The 18,669-nt window shown below is 44.1% G+C and overlaps 2 protein-coding genes across 6 annotated transcripts in view; both read right to left on the bottom strand.

Annotated features, from left to right (window-relative positions):
- LOC136632055 (pyruvate carboxylase, mitochondrial-like) overlaps positions 1-18,669 on the bottom strand; it is a 217,674-nt gene that overhangs the window by 173,773 nt on the left and 25,232 nt on the right. The gene's annotated exons all lie outside the window — the stretch shown is intronic.
- The window catches only part of FEZ1 (fasciculation and elongation protein zeta 1), a 94,356-nt gene that overhangs the window by 69,556 nt on the left and 6,131 nt on the right, over positions 1-18,669 (bottom strand). For all 5 annotated transcript variants that reach the window (XM_066606649.1, XM_066606650.1, XM_066606648.1 and 2 more), the window contains exon 2: positions 17,235-17,368. In XM_066606649.1, coding sequence (XP_066462746.1) covers positions 17,235-17,286 — 52 coding nt within the window. In that variant the 5' untranslated portion in view covers positions 17,287-17,368. The remainder of the gene's footprint in view (positions 1-17,234; positions 17,369-18,669) is intronic.

The following is an 18,669-nucleotide window of genomic DNA, read 5'->3' as shown; positions in this document are numbered from 1 at the left end:
GAATTTTCAGAATTTTCAGTTTTTTGATAACTCCCTATAAACATGTATGTTAGCATCATGTGAACACACATGTATATTTCAACAGGGAAAATGAATTAGCAGTTGCTGTAATCCACTGGGGATTGTAGGATCAGGCAGGTCGAAATTGAATCTGTCCAGTCCTTCTCTTCTCTGTGGGACTTGTGCACGCACGGATTTGTGGCAATCTGTTCACAATCATCCGGATTCACCGATATAACTGCTCCTTCACACGGACGTATGCGTGCGTTACTCATCGTTATGTATTTGGGCTATGAACAATGTATTTTGGTGCATATATTGGCATATTTCACTGCACCTTTTGCGCAAGTAACACAACCGCGCCCCGATTTACATGGCTATTTAGCCTAATGGGTTCTTTTTCCAGCAGAATTGCGCAGCATATTGTACATCTCCTTGGGTATTGCGTGCGCAATTTGCACACAGCCCATAGACTTCTATGGGGAACTTTGGTGCTCAAAAGTAGAGCATGTGAGAAAAATAAAAAAAATTGCGTACAAACCCATTCTATTCTTTGCTTATCACGTGCGCAAATTTCACACATGCAAAAATGTGCACAAATACGCCTGTTTGCAAGAGCCCTAAACGTAATGCACAGGGCCCGCACTGCTTGTTGTGGTTAGTATTTGCTGCACTGGAACGTCTCAGAATGTCAGCTGTAAATAAACATTGCATAGCGGCCAATGTTACTGAACGTCAGCAGTTTGTGATCCATTTGAGCGCTCTTGCTTCTAAACCATGTAATTTTCTGTGGAGTAATGCACACATTTGCATTCATCTGTGCAGTCTCAGCAGCTAGGCCCCTGGCTCTGTTACCATGGAAACGGAAATCCCTGAAGGTGCCGAGGCCAAACGAGGCCCATCAAAGTCTTCTTGCCAAACGCCCAGAATTGCTCACAAACCTCCCGACTTGTTTCAGTCTTCCATTACATCACCAGTATTCACCTCAAAAGACCAGCAGCACCAACGAGAACCTAATATTCCTGGGTAATTCCGCATAAAGCCACAGAAAACAGGCACGTGTAGCTCGTATTTAAAGGGAACCGGTTATCTTCATTATGCTACGCTCAATCAAGTAGACATGCTGATTTCCGCTGTCACTTACGCACTAATATTAAATAGTTTTAGAGAACTCACTCTTTGAACCTGCCGTGCCCTTCCAGAGTTGAGTCCTGATTATACGAGGAGCTGATTCCAATATGATTGACAGTTTTCTCCCTATTACCTTGCATTATGAAAAAATGGTGCGGCGTTACCAAATGAAAAAGATGATATTCAGGACTTAAAGGGGTTGTCTCGAGGAAGCAGTGAAATTTTTTTTTTGCCCAGTCCCCCTTATTAAGCATACATTACTAAGCCCCCCTGTAAATGACTTTTCTAGCTGGTTTGTACTTACAGTTCCAGCGTTTCAGCAACTTATAAAAAGTTTCCCCAAGATGGCCGCCGGCTCTTTTCCCGTCGCTTGCTGTAGCCTGACGTGCGCGCTCCCGAGACGCTACCAGCTGTGTCTCCCTGACAACCAGGCGCCCCGCAGCCGCCGACCGGACCCCGGGATTGAACGCGGCCGACCAGTCACCCACCGCCAGGCAGCAGGTAACCGGCGCTAGCCCCCGGCTCCCCCGCGCTAGGCCCCGGCTTCCCAGCGGTAGGCCCCATCTCCCCAGCGGTAGGCCCCGGCTCCCCAGCGGTAGGCCCCGGCTCCCCAGCGGTAGGCCCCGGAGCCACAGCGGTAGGCCCCGGAGCCACAGCGGTAGGCCCCGGAGCCACAGCGGTAGGCCCCGGAGCCACAGCGGTAGGCTCCGGAGCCACAGCGGTAGACGCGTCACCCCCGTCAGTCCGTCACCCATCACTTACCTGGGCGGCTGGGCTGGGCGGCTCTGCTGGGTGGCTTCTCGGCTGGGCTGCTGGGCTTCTCGGCAGGGGGGCTCCAGTTTCTGCACCTTCCACCCTAACAGAGGATGGTAGCAGAATGGCTGCTCCAGCACGCTCCCAAGAAAATACAGCTTGTCTGCGCATGCGCAGAAGAGCTGTAGCGGCGAGCACACTGAAGCGGCTCGTGCTCAGAGCAGAAGACCGGACTGCGCAAGCGCGTCTAAAAAAGCAAGCCGCCAGCGAATTTAGACGGAACCATGGAGACGAGGACGCTAGCAACGGAGCAGGTAAGTGAATAACTTCTGTATGGCTCATATTTAATGCACGATGTATATTACAAAGTGCATTAATATGGCCATACAGAAGTGCTGAACCCCACTTGATTTCGCGAGACAACCGCTTTAAGATATTGATGACCTAGCCTCAAGGTGTTGTGTTTTACTGATGCTGGTTTGGAGCCACAAGTGTAGTAGTCTACCACGAACTCGTCCTGGCCCTAAACTTTCACAGGAGGGGGAGGCGGTTGATGTCTTCCCACAAAAGTATTCTCATGAAATAGCTTTAGTAGGGAAATGTGAAAGACAGGGTGAATCCTCAGGCTGCCCGGGAGCTTCAGTCAGAATGTCACCTGGCTGACCCTTGCTGCAATTGGGAAAGGTCCTAAGAAACTCTCATTCAGTCGCTGCATGTGTTTACAGGGGACAGTTATCGCCCAAATTGGAGCGGGAGTGCAGGAATGTGGACGATTTTGAACGATAATCATCGTGTAAATGGACCATAATCTCTTGAAAACTGTTACTACATTAGGCTAAATTCACACGGGTGACTGCAATTTCATTCAGTGAAAACCTGAAAGTTTTCACTGCGAGTGTCTGTACATTTTACATCAGTTTTTGTTCAGTTGTTGCGTTTAACACACAAATGTCCTCAAGTGGTGCAAGTGAGATTATTTAAAACTCCCATAAATGTCAATAAGTATGTGAAAAAAGAAAATACGAGTGTGTTCCATTTTTTAATGCACCCTTGTCCAGAATGGGCAATTCTGATCCAAGAATCACATCAGAATAGGACATGCTGCGATATCTTCAAAAGGAACATCGGTCCATGAAAATAATTGCTCATTGGGGTTTATCTACTAATGAAAATTTGACAGTCTGCTTTCACAAATACAACCAGAAAACTATCAAAACATACTCTGCACCCCATTTACTAAATGTTTTAAACACTTTTGTGTGCATCAGAGAAATGGGTGTTCCATCTTAGAAAAGAGGGTGTGGCCTAAATGTGACACCATGCTCCAAAAATGGTGCAATCTGTTGCCAACTCAACTGTGGTATAAAATTACACTAGACAGTCTTAAAATTCAACATATTTATCATTCAGCGGAGCTACTGTGATAAATTTGGTGCATTTTAAGGTGGTCTAGTCTGAAGGTCCATTTACACTTAATGAATATCGCTCAAAATTCATTCAAGTGAATGAATTTGAATGATAATTGTTAAGTGAGCAGTTGGTGGTTTGTTAAGCTGGCTTTTCAGTCAGCTTACAAAACCTTGTTGGCTCACTGGCTTCTCGTACTGTCTAAGCGCTCCCTGCTCAGCGCTTCACATAGGAGGTGAAGCGCTGAGCGAGAAGCAGAAGAGAACCCTGTGATCCAGCAGCAAGTCTTTCTGTGTAAACGCTTTGCACGAGCGCTGACGACCTTAGCGGTGACGCCAGCGCTTGTGCAGTCGTTTGAAAGACTGTCGGCCAGTGTAAAAAGGCCATAAGTTGGCACTAACTATTAGACAGTATTAGTAAATAAGCTCCATCGGCTCTAATGGTTCCAAGCTGTCAATTTTAAAGGCAAACATAAATTGGACACATTAAAGGGGTTGTCCCGCGCCGAAATGGGTTTTTTTTTTTTTTTTAAACCCCCCCCTGTTCGGCGCGAGACAACCCCGATGCAGGGGTTAAAAAAAACAAACGGAGAGTGCTTACCTGAATCCCGGCGGTCCGGCGTCTTCATACTTACCTGCTGAAGATGGCCGCCGGGGTCTGCTTCCTCCGTGGACCGCAGCTCTTCTGTGCGGTCCATTGCCGATTCCAGCCTCCTGATTGGCTGGAATCGGCACGTGACGGGGCGGAGCTACACGGAGCCGGCATTCTGCACGAGCGGCTCCATTGAAGAGAGCAGAAGACCCGGACTGCGCAAGCGCGGCTAATTTGGCCATCGGAGGGCGAAAATTAGTCGGCTCCATGGGAACGAGGACGCTAGCAACGGAGCAGGTAAGTAAAAAACTTTTTATAACTTCTGTATGGCTCATAATTAATGCACAATGTACATTACAAAGTGCATTAATATGGCCATACAGAAGTGTATAGACCCACTTGCTGCCGCGGGACAACCCCTTTAAAATCGCTCGTGGGGATTGGTCCTTATGTTGCCCTCAGTGAGGGCAGCCTAGAGATGACAGGTTCCCTTTATAAATCTGTACATTTGCAGGCCTAGGAGTTATGAACATAAGCAATATTTATCTACTAAAACAGAGTTATTAGAGTGGAAGCTGTACTCTTTCCCCCTCCGCCTCCCCAAATGATTATATGTTGGCACCGCAGTCCTGTCACCAGCGGCTGGGGACAGAAGAGGGGAGTTGCTGACTAACTTCCTCCATTTAGACACAACAATACTGCAGTGTTCCAAGCACAGAGAGAGCGGAGGGAAACTGCTGAAAATAATAAGATACATACTATTATCTCTGTGGTTTAGAGGAAAACACATTTGTCTGGCAGTGCAGAGATTTTCCCCATACAGTATAACAACAGCCATAATCTATGACTGTTTACTGCTGCATTACCGAAAATCCACCGCATGTACGGATAGACTGTTCTCTGAATATGTGGATCAATAGGAATGCAAGTTCATAAAAGAATGATGTGGTAGGAAATACGTTATAACTAGAGATGAGCGAGCATACTCGCTAAGGCAAACTACTCGAGCGAGTAGTGCCTTATACCTGCCTGCTCGTCTCTAAAGATTCGGCTGCCAGCGCGAGTGACAGGTGAGTTGCGGCGGTGAGCAGGGGGGTGCGGGGGGGAGAGAGGGAGAGCGAGATCTCCCCTCTGTTTCTCCCCGCTCTCCCCCGCCGGCACCCAAATCTTTACAAATCCATTATCTTTATAATAGAAGTGGACTATTTTTTGGATACTTATAGCCATTCTTTAATAAGGAGTAGTTAGCATTTTCTTAATAAATTACATCAAAGGATGAGGATTCTCCATTAATATCTTCACTGTAACAAACATGTCTTGCTTCTGTATTAGCTGAGCTTTCCACAGAAAGGTACTAGACTCTTTCTCTGTGCAACAATTGGACTGACCCTGTTAAACTGGGCTCACTATTAAATCTAAGGAAACACTGTTTTTCATCTCTAATCTGCACGGCAGTCTGGACTCCTCTGCTGGGTTTCTTCTAAAGAAGTCTCTGGCAAATGCTTGTTGCAGTGACTCTCTTGCAGCAACATGGACTACTGTAGCAGGTAAGGCCAGATCGGGATTATGCCCACAACCGTATTTTCACGGCATATCATAGACATGTGTTATGCGGTGAATGGAGCGAATTAAAGTCAGTGGACTTTCACTGACCCATGCACACTGGCGTGTAGACACTGCGTATCCATACGCAAGAGAAATAAATCACAGCATGCTCTATTTCTCTGTGTTTGTACACAGCGTAAGCACTATAAACTTGTATGCACAGAGTATGATACATTGCATATGGCCAGCCTTTACATACACATTCCCGCTCTGAACAGAACAGGGAATAATAAAAAAAAACACCTTGCACATGGCTGTGATTTGTGGGCATGCACAGTACCATATGTGGTCGTACGTACGGCTGCCGAATGTCTAAAACTCTGTGGGGAGACCCGCAGCGTTTTACACATGCAGCATGAGCCCTTAGGAGGACCTCCAGGGTACGAGCACCGGAGTTTCCGCCAATAAGGGAGAGCCAGGATCCTCCACCAGAACTGCTTCTCCGGTAATGCGCATTTTACTTTCACTGTCTCTTTTTTCACTTAGGGTGTGTGGTGTCTATTAACCCATATTTTTATTGACAGGTCTGATCTGAGGTATTTTTTCGATGGTCTATTTAAGGGCTCGTGTTTGTCTATAGCTTCTGTATTATTTTTTTGTATGTTTTTATTAAACTTTTCCAAGATATATGCATCAATATATAGCATACTAGTAATTATTAGGACATTATAGTAGCAGTGCTTCTGGTGGCACATCACACTCACAGTAGCTCGATTACCACACAAGACAAACACAGCTTGGCTGCTCCCACAGCAGTGATATCACCACAGGCCCTTCAGCACACTGGATCTCTGTGGTGGTGGTAGGTCAGTGTGTTCTATTAGGACTGCTGAATTGTAGGAAATTATAGTACCAGTGTTTCTGGTGGCACATCACACACAGCTCTGCTTTATGGTGCATGCATTATGATCCCCACGCATCAAACACACACCAGCGTGATTACTACATATCACACACACAACTTGGCTCCTCCCACAGCAGTGACATCACCACAGGTCTTTTAGCCCACCGGATCTGTGGGGTGGGGGTAGGTCGGTGTCTTCTGTCAGGACTGCTGAGTTGCGTCTGACATAATAATATCAGTTTAGTTGTATTCTCAGTGTGTTATTTTTTGCCCACCCCTTCCAAGAGCCCTAACTGTGTTGTTCTTCTGTCGGTCAGACTCTGTGTTTTATATATATTGTAGGACCTTCGATGACGCCACCAGGGGGCCAGAGCGATGACGTTACCAGTGGTGGAGGGTGAGAAGCATACACACACATACATACAGACAGACAAGTGGTCGTTAGTAGTTTAATGAAATTAAGGCCGAATGCGCATGGCCATGTCGGATTCCGACTGCGAGATCTCGCAGCAGAATCAGACCCTGTGCCCCGGTGGTGACCCCCGAGTACCTGTGCAATGTATTTTCTCATCATGCCGGCAATGACGCGGATCCGCGGTGATTTCGAAATTGACATTTTGGAAACGCCGTGGGATGGACGGCTTCTATTGACCGCAATGAAAGCTGTCTGTACGAGGCCCACACTAGAACATGCTGCGATATACCCCCCGCGAGCAGAAAATAGCAATTGATTTGCACTCGAGGGCATGGAAAAGCATTTTGCACAGCATGTCTATGGGCAGTATTTGCTGCGGGGCCTGGAGGCGAACACTCGCTCTGGATCCCGCAGTGCAAATATGCCTGTGTGCTTTGGGCCAAAGATAATTGCCTCTACAAGATTATGGTAGTAAATTGGGTCCGTTCATCTGCGCTTGTTATTCGGTTTGCGCTGTTGGTTGGATCAGGAATGATATAGATCTGTAGTCGTTTCAGTAGTATGATTAGGTTCAGATGCAGTCTTAAGGGTGAATTCACATGGGCAGATTTGAATTGCGGAATCGGGAGCGGGCAACCACCTTCGGATCCCACAGTAAATACTGCCCATAGCATGCAATACAAAAGTGATTCTTCATACACACGAGCGGAAACCAATTGCGGATGAAAACAATTGTTGCTCACTTGTCCTGCAGATTCCACACAGACAGCTTTAATTGATCCCGCAGGAAGAGTAGGAGTTTAAAGAAAAAATCTGTACTGTGCATGTCCGATGGCAAGCAGTGTGGACCATCCGCAGTACAGAAAAAAGAAAATGAAAGCAGGTATGCGTGGACACCGCTGCTGGCAGGGCCGGATTCGGCATTTCGGAGTCTGGCTCACCGTGCGCTTGTGGCCTTAGTAAAACATTTATTTATTTCTGCAGTCATGTGTGGGCAGAAATCTTTAGTTCCAAGGTTAGATTTGTGAAGTTCGACTGGGAATATATCCAGTCTAGGATAATGCGAGGTTGTGACGCAAGGTTATAGTCCTTTATATGGGGGAAATTGGCTCTACCATTAGATTTGTGTTTTTGCTATATTTTAAAAGCTATGTGTGGCCGTTTTCCACCCCACATGAAATTTCTATGCAGAAATTGATTTTATTTCATTTTTTGGTTTTAAGAGTCTGAGTAGAGAGTGAAGGAGGTATAGTAAACAAGGGAACCCCACTTTTTTTTTTAACAGGTTAGCTCTTCCCAAAAAGGATAGTGAGAAATTTTTCCAATAGCTTAAAGGGGTTGTCCCGCGAAAGAAAGTGGGGTTCAGCACTTCTGTATGGCCATATTAATGCACTTTGTAATATACATTGTGCATTAATTATGAGCCATACAGAAGTTATTCACTTACCTGCTCCGTTGCTAGCGTCCCCGTCGCCATGGTGCCGTCTAATTTCAGCGTCTAATCGCCCGATTAGACGCGCTTGCGCAGTCCGGTCTTCTCCCTGGTGAATGGGGCCGCTCATGCCGGAGAGCTGGTGCTCGTAGCTCCGCCCCGTCACGTGTGCCGATTCCAGCCAATCAGGAGGCTGGAATCGGCAATGGACCGCACAGAGCCCATGGTGCACCATGGGAGAAGACCCGCGGTGCATCGTGGGTGAAGATCCCGGCGGCCATCTTGGTAAGGTAGGTAAGAAGTCGCCGCAGCGTGGGGATTTGGGTAAGTACTAAACCTTTTTTTTTTTAACCCATCCCTTGGGTTTGTCTCGCGCCGAACGGGGGGCCTATTGAATAAAAAAAAAAACGTTTCGGCGCGGGACAACCCCTTTAAAGTTGTTTCCAAATTTTTTTATGTAAGGTTTTATGTTCATTTTATATAGTCTGGAGGGGTGTCTAGTAACATGTACTCCCTGATATTGTATGGAGTTTTTTTCCATGGAAATGGGTATTGGGTCGTCCACAGAGGCCGTGTTGGTCCTTTGAGTAGAAGTGCTACAGTTTAGTTTAGATTTAGAGTGTGGCCTGAGAGTCTGCCAATATTCTCTATTTCTTGTATTAGCGGTGTCAATACATTCTTTGGGTTACTAATCATTTGAAGTATGTAATCGGCAAATGTTTCTACTTTTATTTCTAGTTCGGCATATTGGATGCCCGTTAAAATTGTTGCAGATGTAAGTGGCGGAGTAAGGTGTCTATGGACAGGTCAAAGAGAAGTGGTGAAAGTGGGCATCCCTGACAGCCCCCCTCCCCAGGAAAAAGTTGATTGCTGGTGTGTTAAGTCTGTTGATGGTAAGTAGTGGTGGCGTCTGCATCAAGTTTATATAGTTGATAAAGGTTTGTCTAAAATTACGCCATTCAATTGTTGCGTATAAGAAAGGCCATGCCGTTCTGCCATCAGCTTTCTCAGCATCTAAGCTTGGAAGAATTGTGACTGGGCTATCCGGGTTTGCGCAATTACGGTTCCCGCTATTGCAGTTCTAATTTTTTTAGGGCATTTTTCCCTTTATGAAACCTTTCTGTGATGTGCTGAGTATTTAGGGCAAGATAGATTGTACCCTGTCTGCTAGTATTTTAGATAAAATTTTGTAATCTTGGTTGAGTAGGGCTATGGGCCTGTAGGGTCAGGGATCAGCAGGGTCGGTTTGTTCGGTTTGGGCAATAAGATAGTTCTAGAAGTCCCAAAGTCATTTATTTGGCTCCCTTGCAGGTATATTGCATTGTAAAACTTAGTAAGCATAAGTGAAAATAATTTATCCGTTCAGTCGTTGCCGACTTTCGGTCACTTTCTGGATCAGCATATGCCATGCTTCCCTGTCTTTGGCCGCTTCCTTCAGATTTTCCACAGTCATGTTTGTGTCAACCATGATTGTGTCTGGTCAGCGTGTTCTTTGGAGTCCTCTTCTTCTGGACCCAGTGACTGCCGAGCATTAATGTTGTTTCCAGAGAATTGTCTTGCATGACACGATCAAAGTATGAAAGCCATTGCTTGGGGATTTTGGTGAAGTATCTAGTGATACTTTTGGTCTGACACGGACTATGATCGCCTTATTGGTGACCATCTCTGTCCATGGTATGCTGCACATACGCCGCCAGCACCACATCCTAAAGGCCTTGATCCTTCTTCTGTCTCTTTTCTTGAGTGTCCAGCTTTCGCATGCATATGTAGTTATTGGGAAAATGATTGCATTGATTATCCGGATCTTTGTTGTAATGCGGATGTCTTTGCTCTTCCATAACTTCACCATTCCTTGCATTGCACCACAGCCAAGGCTGATTCTTTGTTTGATTTCAGGCCCTGATTCACCACAGAAGTCAATCTTAGATCGAAGGAAAGTGAAATCTTGGACTGATTCAATTTCTTCATTGTCGATTGTTATGCGCGGTACAACATTGCTTGCTGTTGTCACCAGTTTTGTTTTCTTAATATTGAGATACAGTCCGATGTGTTCGCTTTCTTCTTTGGCTCTTCAAATTAGGTATTCAAGGTACTTTTCATTTTCTGCAAGTAGAGTTGTGTCGACAGCAAATTGAAGATGTTTCTTCCACCAATTGTCATTCCAATTGGGGATTTATCCACATTGCATCGCCTTATGATCATTTCGGCATATGAAGCAGAATTTTGCTTGCATGTGTTAGAAGAGTGATGGTCCGAAAAATGCTGCACTCTTCTGCATCCCCATTTTTGTGAATTGGGACAAAGAATGATATTGTCCAGTCTTTTGGCCATAGTTTGGTCTTTCAGATTTGTCTACAAAGGGTTGTTAGCAGTGGATTTGGTGCAGTAGATGCCTGCGGCTTTCCTGTTTGGTAATTGTTTCAGCATGCAGTCAACCTTCTCCTCAAGAATATCAGGTTCTTGTTCCGTCAAATATTCCTGGTTGGTTGATTGGTGTGTTTGATTATCTGCATATAGTTCTGCTGTGCACTCTTGCCACCGTTGTTTAATTTGGGTACCATTCAATAGTGCTTTGCCATTCTGATCTTTGATGTTGTTGCATTCCAAGGTGTAAAAGGTGCCCATGCCTGCTTCACCTAGTTAAACAGCTCACGGGCGTGACCTTGCTTGCTAGCATCTCTCAATTTGTTGCAACGCTCATTCCAGTAAGCTTCCTTATCCCTTCTTGCTCCTCTCTGCAATTCTGCATTTAGCAATCTGAATTCAATGTTCTTGCCTACAGCTTTGGCAGCTCATCTTTTTTGCAATTTCGATCATCACATCCGAGAGCCATTGTGGTCTTTTTGTTGTTTTTGCGTATGGAATGGATTGTTCTGATGATTCAATTATGATTTATTTCATTTGCCGGTACTAGGTCTATTGCAATTATTTTGTAGTATACCCCTGAGAAGCCGTCAGGTCCTGCTGTTTTTTCCCCTTTTGATCTCGCTATTGCCCCATGCACCTCTTCCTCCTGTATTTCAGTATCTAGTGTTTGTTCTGTTGGGAGTCTAGGCAGTCTGACCATGCCTAGAAAAGTGTGTAGTCTTGTGTGTTAGAAGGGTCTGCTCTGTAGAGCACTTCAAAATAGTTATAGGATATCTGAGTTACCTCTTCTGGGTTAGTCACAATGTTACCCGTAGTAGGGTGTTTTATGGTCAAGATTGGTTTGTGTGATTGGTAAGGCTAGCTAGTAGGCGACCTGTTTTATTGCCCCATCTATAAAATTTGTTCTTTGTTAATTGGACTTGCCAGTGCGAAGGAGTGTGCACAAACGTATCTAATAGGTTTTTCGCCATCAAGAATGTTTGGTATGAGTGCGCAGTTTGGGAGTTTGTGTATTCTTTCTGTGCCATCAACAAGGAGGCACGCAGCTCGGCAAATTTTTTGTTAAATTTTCTTCTCCTATGGGAAACATAGACTATGATATGACCTTGCATTACTGCCTTGGAAGCCATCCAAAACAGCGCTATGTTTTCCTCATGTTCCCTATTCTCATCTGCGTAATTGTTCCAGTGGAGTTTCAGATAGTCCCGAAAGTCCTTCAACTCCACCAGATAAGTAAGGAATCTTTATATCTTTGACAATTGCTGGGAATGGACCATCCACAGCTCCAGTGAGACTGGTGCATGGTCTGGGAGGATGATTGGATGAATTGTAGATTGATGGTGGCTTCTGTATTAATTTAAAGGGTCCGGGTTCTGTGTTAATTTAGTAGGCGCAGGTGAGGGTCTGTAGATATATTGGATCATTCTCAGCGCCTACTGCTCAAGTTGTGAGAAAGTGACTGGTAGGGCCGCATACAGACTTCATGCTGCACTTTTAGTTCTCATAACCACTAAGGCTGAGTCAGGTTAAAGCTGCTGCCTATACACTTTAGATACCTGTTGGCCAAACACTTGTTAGGATGACAACAATCGCTCCCGACTGCCCCAAACACATGCATTGTCAGCGGAGTGTGCATGGGTTTTCATTGGGGGTAGAAGGAATAAAGCTACTGCTAGATGATTCTGGCAGAGGCTTATCTCCAGCAGGAACATATGGATGGCAACAGAACCAAGCTTATTACATAAATTTAATTTAAAAACCACAGCACCAGAACCATGATTACTATATAGATGCTATAACTGAAACAAGCTTACTACATGGATATGGTCTCAGAATCAAGCTTATTACATAGACTCGGTAACAGAACTAAGCTTATTACATAAATTTAATAAAAGAACCAAGCTTACTATATAGACACGGTACCAAAACCAGACTTATGTTTACCTATATCGGAAAAAATATCCACCACTGAAAAAAAAAGGATCCATCAAAAACAGCATGTAGTAGGCATACAGTCAAGTCCTTTCTTGTAGTACTGTGTACTTCCATTACATTTGAAAACATGGCACAAATCATGCTAAAGTTACACATATTGAAAATATGGGCCAAAGCTCTAAATTTTTTCACACAGGAATGCGCTTTTACATAAAGTACACGTAGCAGCACATCTTACAAACACACAGACATGCTTTTAGGGCATGCAGCAGGAAAAATCTTCTGCATCAGCTGACCTGTAGTGCGCATTTCCACAGCATGTTGATTTATGCTACGTATTTTCATTATGGATTTCACTTCTTTAAATGAGAAGGTGAAACTTGCAGCGAATCTGCACCAAACCGTAGTGAATTTGCATTTAGGCTTTATTACCACCTTGTTCAGATGTCCATCTAGGCAAAAGATGGCGGCAGGAAATAATTTGATGTTTTTCCCCAAAGATATTTTACCTTTTTAAAAGTAGTACAGCAAAAAAAAACTATATAAATTTTGTATCATCACAATTGCACTGACCCATAGAATAGAGTTATGTCATTTTCGCTGCAGTGTGTACGCCTTAAAACAAGACCCCCCCTGCCCCCCCCCCCCAAAAAAAAGATGTCAGAATTAAGTATTTCTTCCATTTCACTTATAATGTACTGAAAAAACTTTTAAAAATTCTATGGTACATTAAGTACTACCCCTAAAAAATATAGCTTGTCCCGCAGCAAAGCAGTCCTTAGACGGCTACGCTGATGGATAAATAAGAAGAGTTATGTTTTTGAAAGTAGGGAGGAAAAAGCAGAAAAAGGAAAAAAAGGGCTGTATTCTTAAGGGGTTAAAAGGGTTGTCCTGAGGGTGGGGCCAAGCTGCTTAACAAGCTGGATGCACATACAGGTCCAGCACCCTAGAGACCCGAAGGGGCCCATCTGATGCAGTAGTTGTGCTGTTGTGGTGATTCAGGAGGCCTATGCAGCTCCAGCCTCATGGGAGAGCCCACCCTGAGCAACCATTTTATGGGTCTATGTGACAAAAATACCTTTTCATCCTGCGGCTGGGGCAACTGACACCCCTAAAGGATCTGCTGCAGAGGGGTCAAAGGGCTAATGCAATCCAGATAGGCACTGTGACCTGTCCGCTGTGTGAGACTGCGAGCCAGACTGTTGGCTGTGTAGAACAACATATGCCACACCAACTGACCATGTATGGGAAACCCAGTTGCTGAGATACACATCTGAAGTTATATCAGAGGCACTCTCCACAACACATGTCAAGCCTCAAGGTGATGGAATCTGAGAACCCCAGTGCACCGAGTACAGGTTCCAAGGACCTCTCCAATTCTCCCAATAGGAACATATTTTATATTACATATTATTACAAAAAAATGTACTGAAAGCTTACCATTGCCTATATATTGCCTTTAGTAGTCTGGAGCTGAGCAGCAGTTAGTGTCCCCCACTGTGAGACTGTTTCTTGTGGCTCCCTTCCTCCTGCTATCAGTACCCTTGGACAAGGACATAGCCCTATTTTTTCTGGGACCACAAAACTAAAATGTGGTCCTGTATTGTAATATGCAGACTGCTGAGTGACTTGTGCCCCAATTTTTATAGGGACCATACATGTCCTATCAAAGTCAAAGTTCTATTTTTCATACCTTCTTAAAGCAGCAGTTCTTTACTTTTTGAGAGATGCATTACTATCTACTATGTTCAAATGCCATTTTAAGAAGAAGCCCTATGAGACACGATCACAACATGTCAATGTGAGGGTTCATTGCCAGTGGGTTTTTGTACAGCAAATCCAGAACATTCAGACACAGTTTGCATGCCTAATCCTTCTGCAGAATGAGTCGCAAGAGCCAAGCCACAAGTAAGATATGCACGGATATACCTATGAGATGTTATTTGGTTCCAGCTGCGTCTCCAGACACCGTTATACAACATTCAGCCCCTGCCCAGCAAATGGTCAATACATCAGAGCAGCATCCATCCACAGATAGACAACCTTCCTTCCTAATAGAATAACAAACCAGGTCCAGCCACATTTCCCCCTCATTTTTATATGTCCCTGTATAGGACTTGGAGAAGACCTTGTGCTTTCCTTCTGCCTCATATTGCAGCCGTACTGTCTCTTCTGGGGAATTCTAGTAAGGAGAAGAGAAAGATTTTGGTTCTATTATATAGTCCCTCCTGTTCTTACTAACGGGCTGATACAAAACCTAAAAAAAACAGCAAAAAGGTGCTCTGTTGACCTAAAGATCAGCATCGATAGGATGGAACAAGCCATACACTCCCGTACAAGAAAAGTCCTAGATCTAATTCTGTAGGTCGATGACCTAGAGCACAAAGGATGTTGTAACAACACTAGGCTAAAGTGTATCCCTGAGTCAACCAGGCCAGACGAATTGCAACAAACAGTAGCTGGGCTACTTAACCACTTCTTGGTTCAACCCATAGACAATCCTACTGAAATTGACACAGTACTGCAAGTCCAACAGTGTCAGTAGAGGAAATGCCAAAAACTGTGTTACACAAAGTTAACTTTTTGAAATTAAAGAGGGTATTCTGACAAAAGACGTAATACCCTGAGTATGAGGCAAACTGGTAAACCACTTCCCAACCTCATGAGGGTCCTTAAAGAGTACTCTGTGATTTCCAATTTTAAAGGAAACCTGTCACTTGGTTCATGTAGCCTGGACCAGGAGCATCATGAACCTGGGACAGATATGCACAGTGCCCCCATGTAAGTGTTATTCTGAAACGCTGCAGGATTTCAAAATAAACACACTTTGAAGTTCGCCTGTTTGACCAGAACCGGAGCTCTCGAGTCAAAGAGCCGCACCATGCCAGCCTCTCCCTATACATAAGTATGAGGTGCCATGTATATCTGTCGCGGGTTTATACTGCCTCTGGTTCGGGAAACGTGAACCCGGTGACAGGTTCCCTTTAAGATCAACTATTATAAGTCTGAGGCCATAGATAACAACCCAGACAATATGCGGATGTGCCTAAAAGCTTCTTTTCCCTTTAGATGGGCTCCTACAGCAATTAAATATTTAGGAATATGGCTCAATTTACTGGCTCAGTTTTGAAGTACAAACGCTCAGCAATCTCCGGCGCTCCCACTGAAATGAATGGAGCTGCAACGCACATGCATGATCTCTGCTCCATTTATGCGGGGACACATGGAAGTCCTCGGATCATAAAGTTATCCCCTATCCGATAACTTTTTACTTTGACAAAACCCTTTTAATGTTAACATACTCAAAAATTACAATTTACGACCCTTTAAAATGTGCATAAATGTTCACATGTTGTGTTGCTCTTATCTACCAGTGCAGATAGAAAGGGAAATTCCACACGTGAGGCTTTGTTTTTTTTTATATACTAGTCTCTCTAAACAGGTATAAAGGCATTAATGGCACACATTAACCCTCTCCAATCCACTGTCTGACGTCTAAAGACATTATGATTTAAGGCTGTACAGCTCCGATGTTGGAAGACGTCCGTCAGGATTCTCTTACTGTATATTGCCAGCCTCTCTGCTGTCGGAACCTATCCAATGTGTCACCTTATGCAGTACTGGCTTTAGCCAGCATATAGCGCCAGTGTATAACAGCAGAAAAAGAGTAAGCCCCCTAGGAAAACCAAAATACAATTTGGGTTGGAAAGGGTTAATGTTTAGTTATGCAAACCCGCTGATAACGGCAGGGCTGGACAACTCTCTAATATGTATGGTGGCCACTTATATTCCAGCTACAGATGATGTTGGAAAGAAGATGTTACATTTTCAAATTCCCAATCCTTTTGTTCCCCAGGAGATAAACTTTCACCAGAACTGTGGCTTACCTCCCTAAACAAAGGAACGTTGCGCAGAGCTAAATGTACATATGTACATTTCAGCCTATATTTGTTAAAAGTATATGGGTACCTTTACTAGCAAAGCTAAGCTACATCCAGTGTGAAATGTAAAAAGAATGGATCAAATGGAACCCGTGTGAAACACATATGATTTTCAGGTCTTCTATACAGGGTTATTGACATTATGTAAAATTATGTTGTTTTAGGTTTTCATTTTAATATAAATGATACAAATATGTTCCATTACTAAAATCTTTTAATGCCATGCCTTTTTATGCTCATTCCTCATCATTTTCTTTCATATATGATATCTGTGAAAAAGTTGTTGGCGCACTTAGTAAGTAGTAGTATTTAATACTATTAACAATGGCATAACCTAATTGGCTGTCATATATAAAACATTACAAACACCTTCTTTTAATAACCTAAGTCAAGTTTTTAGAAATGAGCCTATACAGTGGCATTGGATGTGCATTGGCTGATACTTTGCTTCTGCTGGGCTCTATATTTCAGCTCATCAGAACAACACATATTGTTACTCGCTCCCAGGTCTGATCATAATAACACAACGCATTCTTTTTTTCACCTACGGTGCTACGTAAATTAGCAGGCAATGTAGTGCCCCCTGTTGTTTATTGATATTAAATTCCGCATTTGTTCATCGATGGAACGTTACTAGGTTATTGCATTCAGATTGCAATGGACAGTTATTATTGTTACATTCTTTCTTATGCTGGTTTTCTATTATCACCTAGACACTAATTACTGAAAGACAATTTCTTTGACAACAAAACATTTTATGGTCTAATTATTCAGCGTTTAGAACAACAAGATGAAATGACAGAATTCACTCACCTCCTTCCTTGTATGTTATTATGAGTTTTCCCACAATGCATCCGACTCCCATTCACAGACCTTTACAGGGTTGCCATGTTAATGTAGTTTCCATAGTAACGAGGATCCAGCATTCCCCAGGGTGAGAAATAGTCCTGAGTGGAGGTAAAATACATACGTTTGAAGTGCTTTATAAATAGAAATATATTGTGCATGTGGCATGATCTAGCTAGCATCCTGGATTTGACACTAGGTGCTGAGGACAGCTCCAAATTAGCATCAATGGACTCAGCTAATTGACAAAGAAAGAGATTGGAGAAATGTATTTTGTTACACTTGTCATCTTTTTTGTATCATTCATTCGTGGAAGGAAAGAAAAAAATCTGCGTCGAAATTTACATTTACGCAAATCAGATTTTATAAATGGTTGCTGCAGGAATGTGCCTTGTTGTTATGGGGTATAAATGTTGCAGCAGCTGTCGAGCGTTATGGAGGTTCCTTAGTGTCATTTCAATGTAACTTGACAGCATTTAAGACTACTATACACACTAGTGAAAAGACATCCACATCTGCTGATTTTAATGGGGGGTCTCCTGACTTTAGCCTGTCAGATGAAGGAAGAGAAAAAAAAATAAAGCATCTGGAACGTTGCATTTCATTGTCCGATCCTTTTGTTCTTCCTGTAGATAGGCCATTACCAGAGCAGTTTGGCTGCATTTTCCTCTACTCTCCCCATGGAACTGTGTGTTAATGTGTTTGAGGAGGTGAGAAATATAGCCGTCAGCCATACGAGCATTCAGCTATTAGCTACTGACGGTGTATGAACACCTTTACAATCTTATGCTGTGCTGCACTTGTCACTGAGTAGCTACATATCTAACACTGATACATGTAAGGTTCTGCACATGGGCGGGGAAATACATGTCACCATTACACACTAAATGGGAAACCACTGGGGAACACTGACATGGAAAAGGACTTGGGGGTTTTAGTTAAAGGGGTTGTCCCGCGCCGAAACTGGGTTTTTGTTTTTTTCAATAGGCCCCCCGTTCGGCGCGAGACAAACCCAATGCATGTGTTTAAAAAAAAAACCGTTTAGTACTTACCCGAATCCCCGCGCTCCGGCGACTTCTTCCTTACCTTAGCAAGATGGCCGCCGGGATCTTCACCCACGATGCACCGCGGGTCTTCTCCCATGGTGCACCGTGGGCTCTGTGCGGTCCATTGCCGATTCCAGCCTCCTGATTGGCTGGAATCGGCACACGTGACGGGGCGGAGCTACGAGGACCAGCTCTCCGGCACGAGCGGCCCCATTCACCAGGGAGAAGACCGGACTGCGCAAGCGCGTCTAATCGGGCGATTAGACGCTGAAATTAGACGGCACCATGGAGACGAGGACGCTAGCAACAGAACAGGTAAGTGAATAACTTCTGTATGGCTCATATTTAATGCACAA

This window comes from Eleutherodactylus coqui, chromosome 6, assembly GCF_035609145.1.
Source record: "Eleutherodactylus coqui strain aEleCoq1 chromosome 6, aEleCoq1.hap1, whole genome shotgun sequence".
Taxonomy (NCBI): Eukaryota; Metazoa; Chordata; class Amphibia; order Anura; family Eleutherodactylidae; genus Eleutherodactylus; species Eleutherodactylus coqui.
This window is presented reverse-complemented; position numbering and strand designations above follow the sequence as displayed.